Here is a 6,096-nt window from a genome sequence, read left to right as displayed (position 1 = left end):
ATTGGAAGGCACTATCACAATATGCATGTTAATTGTAACATGTTAAATTTAACATGTTGGTGTTAAATGTTAATCTGTTGAGACCGGCCTTTAAACACGTATGCTCGAGACGGCGGAGGCTACGAGATACAGCGCAGTCAGTTTGTTTACAATATGTTTGGGGTATAAACATCTTTATTACAACCTCTTTGCTTTGGTATGTGGGAAGAAGGTAGAACAATAATGGCGTATCGTGGGATAACAGATCCGTTTACTCCGAAGTGTACTAGAAATGAAAGGTTTGCGCAAATGTCTAAGCAGGAACAGCTTATTGAGCAGAAAAAAAGAGAGATTCAAATCAAACTGGAAGAGCGGAAGAAGAGTAATGCTAACGAGGCTTTAAAGAAAGTCCAGACTACTTCTAGCACTACAAAAACAGTTCCCGTAATCCAGCCGAGCGCCAGTACGGGTACACAGAAGAACGTTCGGAAACCTTTTTGGAAAAGGTATTTTTGTACTGTCATTTACAGTTGAAAGCGAAAGTTTTCAGTCTTTTCACGTTTTGTTTGTGTGCAGTACTTCTTGCATGAAGAAACGTAGCAAACTTGTTATTGATATACCGTTTGCATTTTTGTTCAAATAGCCATATTATGTCTTCAATTTTCAGTGGTGATTATATTGTAAGGACTGTCAAGTTTTGTGCATGTCAAGGGCTATATTGTTTAAGCTGCATGGTATATAAGTATTTGTATTTTTTAACATATGCTTTTTTTGTGTCCAAGTATTCACCATGTGAGGGTGCAGATGAGGATAAAGTTGACAAGTTTTATGAAGCATTGAGTGACATCGTGGTCAGGGTCAACAGCAAGGATAGAATAGTGCTAATGGGCGATTTCAATGCGAGAGTTTGGAATAGAACTGAAGGATACGAAAGGGTGATTGGTAAATGTGGGGAAGATATGGAAGCTAATGGGAATGGGAAGCGTTTGCTGGACTTCTGTGCTAGTATGGGTTTAGCTGTTACGAATACATTCTTCAAGCATAAGGCTATTCACCGCTACACATGGGAGGCTAGGGGTACCAGGTCCATAATAAACTATATCTTAACTGACTTCGAATTCAGGAAATCTGTTAGGAATGTACGAGTTTTCCAGGGTTTTTTCGATGATACAGACCACCATGTGATCTATGGTGAACTAAGTATCTCTAGGCCTAGGGTAGAGAAAGTGAAATCTGTCTGCAAACGAATAAGGGTAGAAAATCTCCAGGACGAGGAAATTAGACAGAAGTACATGGATATGATCAGTGAGAAGTTTCGAACAGTAGACAGTAAGCAGGTTCAGGATATAGAAAGTGAATGGGTGGCATACAGGGATGCTGTAGTAGAAACAGCAAGGGAATGCCTAGGAACAACTGTGTGTAAGGATGGGAAAAGGCAAACATCTTGGTGGAATTAATGAACGTAAGTTTTCGTGGCTCATTGTATTAACACAAAGAAATAAATGAACTGGATTAAAGCCACTAAATATATATTTATTAATAATAAAGCCAAGCTTTCTGCCAAATTACATTGGCCTTCATCAGGGCATGTGAAGTTTTGCCTCCGACAGTGAGCAAATAAATTATCTGAAGGAACATGGAAGTCATGCCCGTACCATCCACGGTCTACCCTACTAACTGGACTCAAGGATCGTGGCGCTGTGCTGTGGTGGTTGGGAGGGGAGTTACTGATGCACCGCTCTCTGTCGACAGTTTGAGTGCGTCCCGCTGGGCCATGGTGGTGTTATGCATGTATTTCTGCAGTACAGGTCTCCATGTATTTGATAACTTGAAGCCGTCTTCCCTGTTGATGTTATTTGGGCGCAGCTCTATCTCTATGGCTTCCTTCACAAGACGAGCATAGAAGTCTTTTACAGGCGCGATGACCTTCGCCTGGTCAAAGAGGATTTCATGGTCTGTACTGTAGAAATGTTCTGCTATGGCAGACTGGCTTATAGTGTTCTCTGTGGAGGATGAAAGAGCGACATTCTTGTGGCGCTGTGCTGTGGTGGTTGGGAGGGGAGTTACTGATGCACCGCCCTCTGTCGACAGTTTGAGTGCGTCCCGCTGGGCCATGGTGGTGTTATGCATGTATTTCTGCAGTACAGGTCTCCATGTATTTGATAACTTGAAGCCGTCTTCCCTGTTGATGTTATTTGGGCGCAGCTCTATCTCTATGGCTTCCTTCACAAGACGAGCATAGAAGTCTTTTACAGGCGCGATGACCTTCGCCTGGTCAAAGAGGATTTCATGGTCTGTACTGTAGAAATGTTCTGCTATGGCAGACTGGCTTATAGTGTTCTCTGTGGAGGATGAAAGAGCGACATTCTTTACTGATCTGATGTGCTCTTTCACCCTGGTGCTAACAAGCCTTTTTGTCATGCCATCATATGAACAACCACAACCACATGGAATTTCATATACGCCCGGTGTTTCAAGACGTGGCTTCTCTTTGACTGGTCGAAACAGGGATTTGAGCTTCCGGTCTGCGGTGAAAACTGGAATTATATTGTACTTCCTAAGAATGCGCCCTATTCTGTCAGTTATACCTGCCACGTAAGGAAGGAATACTTTTTTCTTTTTGCTGTAGTCCTGGTTGGTGCTATTCAAGTTAGGCTCCTTGATCTTCACAGCTCGTGTTATGTCTCCAGATGTATAGCCGTTTTTCTTCATGGATATTGTCAGTTCTCTCATTGCACTCGAGCGGTTATCATCGTCTGCAACATTATTCACCCTAGTATATAACGTTCGAAGGAGAGCTGCTTTTTGGGAGGGGTGGTGATGTGAAGACTTATGAAGGGTGAAAGAGCACATCAGATCAGTAAAGAATGTCGCTCTTTCATCCTCCACGGAGAACGCTATAAGCCAGTCTGCCATAGCAGAACATTTCTACAGTACAGACCATGAAATCCTCTTTGACCAGGCGAAGGTCATCGCGCCTGTAAAAGATTTCTATGCTTGTCTTGTGAGGGAAGCCATAGAGATAGAGCTGCGCCCAAATAACATCAACAGGGAAGACGGCTTCAAGTTATCAAATACATGGAGACCTGTACTGCAGAAATACATGCATAACACCACCATGGCACAGCGGGACGCACTCAAACTGTCGACAGAGGGCGGTGCATCAGTAACTTCCCTCCCAACCACCACAGCACAGCGCCACGATCCTTGAGTCCAGTTAGTAGGGTAGGCCGTGGATGGTACGGGCATGACTTCCATGTTCCTTCAGATAATTTCTTTGCTCACTGTTGCAGGCAAAACTTCACATGCCCTGATGAAGGCCAATGTAATTTGGCAGAAAGTTTGGCTTTATTATTAATAAATATATATTTAGTGGCTTTAATCTTGGTGGAATGATGAAGTGAGAGCAGCTTGTAAACGCAAAAAGAAGGCTTATCGGAAATTGCTCCAAATAAAAGGCGAAGCCGTCAGACAGGGATTTGTACGTAAATGAAAGAAACAGAGCGAAACAAATAGTTGTTGAATCCAAAAAGAAGACGTGGGAAGATTTTGGTAACAACCTGGAAAGGCTAGGACAAGCAGCAGGGAAACCTTTCTGGACAGTAATAAAGAATCTTAGGAAGGGAGGGAAAAAGGAAATGAACAGTGTTTTGAGTAATTCAGTTGAACTCATAATAGATCCCAGGGAATCACTGGAGAGGTGGAGGGCATATTTTGAACATCTTCTCAATGTAAAAGGAAATCATTCTGGTGGTGTTGCGAACAGCCAAGCTCATGGGGAGGAGGAAAATGATGTTGGTGAAATTATGCTTGAGGAAGTCGAAAGGATGGTAAATAAACTCCATTGTCATAAGGCAGCAGGAATAGATTAAATTAGACCTGAAATGGTGAAGTATAGTGGGAAGGCAGGGATGAAATGGCTTCATAGAGTAGTAAAATAAGCATGTAGTGTTGGTAAGGTACCTTCAGATTGGGCAAAAGCAGTAATTGCACCTATCTATAAGCAAGGGAACAGGAAGGAGTGCAACAACCATCGAGGTATCTCATTGATTAGTATATCAGGCAAAGTATTCACTGGCATCTTGGAAGGGAGGGTGCGATCAGTGGTTGAGAGGAAGTTGGATGAAAACCAGTGTGGTTTCAGACCACAGAGAGGCTGTCAGGATCAGATTTTCAGTATGCGCCAGGTAATTGAAAAATGCTACGAGAGGAATAGGCAGTTGTGTTTGTTTCGTAGATCTAGAGAAAGCATATGACAGCGTACCGAGGGAAAAGATGTTCACCATACTGGGGGACTATGGAATTAAAGGTAGATTATTAAAAGCAATCAAAGGCATTTATGTTGACAATTGGGCTTCAGTGAGAATTGATGGTAGAATGAGTTCTTGGTTCAGGGTACTTACAGGGGTTAGACAAGACTGTAATCTTTCACCTTTGCTGTTCGGGTAAAAGTTCAGACCTTGTCACGCAAGTTTGTATCATAGTAATCATGGCTGACGATGGGCGAATGGACGCTGCCATTCGTTGAAGGCTAGTCCACTGAAATGTCGTTCCCATAATTCAATACAGACAGAAGTTATGACCAACTTACGCGATGAAAAGACCTAAGAGTGAGGCAATGTCAAAGAATAGCCATATGAAACAAATAAGAGTAAGAATATCTTGCTATGTTGAACTATGGTAGTGACATTTCATAGGGCAAATCTTCAGGCGATGCAGAGTCCATTTGTGCCAACGCCAGCCACGATTATTAACGATTATATAACAACGTGATTGAATATAAAAAAGAAATAGAGGCCTAATTATTAGTAGTACGTAGCGTTCCCGACACCGGAAGAAAAAAAATCACAACGAAATGTAACGGGAATGATAAACAATGTATAATAGAGAAGAAGAATGTATGTAAATGGAACCAACCTTAATGTAGTGGAGGTTAGGCGATGACACGAAAAAACAACACGATTGAACTTCTCATTCACTAATAATTTGACGTGATGGACACACCATTCACATACTCTGCTATTTGAAATCAAATTGTGACGTACATAGAATTGAAGTAAATCCTTGAAGTTGTTCTTGTAATTCGCTGAAAAACTTGTTACATTAATAACACATCCATCGTACGATGCCATGTCAATATAATTAGATATGTTTTCTGTATCAACAATGGCCAGATGCACTGGATGCGCTATGTACGAAAAAAGAAGTAGTAGACTTTGCTTCTATCAATCCTATCATTTCGTGACCAGTAAGCGACATAGAATGCCGTGGTGTATTAATGTGAAGAGAAACGTCATTGTGGTCCAGGGCTAAGTCGTGCGAGTCGTCTGCGAGAAAAATAAACATAGTCCAGGGCTAACCTAACCTAACCTAACCGCGAGTCGTCTGCGAGAAAAATAAATAACCTAACCTAACCTGCGATAAAATTAAACATAGTCCTAACCTAACCTAACCTATGTGAAAACAAATGTAATTGTGGTCCAGGGCTCAACAAATGTAACTGTGGTCCAGGGCTCAGTACCATTTAGTTCCTAAGTACAGTGGTTGGCAGCATCGGCGAGTCGTGCAAGTCGTCTGCGAGAAAAATGAACATAGGACAGTCATACCGCGCGTAGATATTGCCGATGCAAGCGGTAACCATGGTACTAATGTTGCGTGACATAGACTGAAGTTCTAATGCTGTTCGTAGTTTACATGGATCATCTGCTGAAAGGTATAAAATGGTAGGGAGGGATTCAGTTAGGTGGAAAGGTAGTAAGCAGTCTGGCCTATGCTGACGACTTGGTCTTAATGGCAGGTTGTGCCGAAAGCCTGCAGTCTAATATCTTAGAACTTGAAAATAGGTGCAATGAGTGTGGTATTAGAATTAGCCTCTGAAGACTAAATTGATGTCAGTAGGTAAGAAATTAAACAGAATTGAATGTCAGATTGGTGATAGAAAGCTAGAACAGGTCGATAATTTCAAGTATTTAGGTTGTGTGTTCTCCCAGGATGGTAATATAGTGAGATTGAATCAAGGTGTCGTAAAGCTAATGCAGTCAGCTCGCAGTTGCGGTCAACAATATTCTGTAAGAAGGAAGTGAGCTCCCAGACGAAACTATCTTTACATCGGTTTGT

The 6,096-nt window shown here is 42.0% G+C and overlaps 1 protein-coding gene across 3 annotated transcripts in view; it reads left to right on the top strand.

The window, feature by feature from the left end:
• Positions 1–208: 208 nt before the first annotated feature.
• LOC136858644 (SURP and G-patch domain-containing protein 1) overlaps positions 209–6,096 on the top strand; it is a 292,627-nt gene continuing 286,739 nt past the window's right edge. For all 3 annotated transcript variants that reach the window (XM_067138354.2, XM_067138353.2, XM_067138356.2), the window contains exon 1: positions 209–485. In XM_067138354.2, the coding sequence (XP_066994455.2) occupies positions 223–485 (263 nt within the window). In that variant the 5' untranslated portion in view covers positions 209–222. The remainder of the gene's footprint in view (positions 486–6,096) is intronic.

This window comes from Anabrus simplex, chromosome 1 (assembly GCF_040414725.1).
Source record: "Anabrus simplex isolate iqAnaSimp1 chromosome 1, ASM4041472v1, whole genome shotgun sequence".
NCBI lineage: Eukaryota > Metazoa > Arthropoda > Insecta > Orthoptera > Tettigoniidae > Anabrus > Anabrus simplex.
Note: the sequence above shows the minus strand (reverse complement) of the source record. Positions and strands in the feature narration are given on the sequence as shown.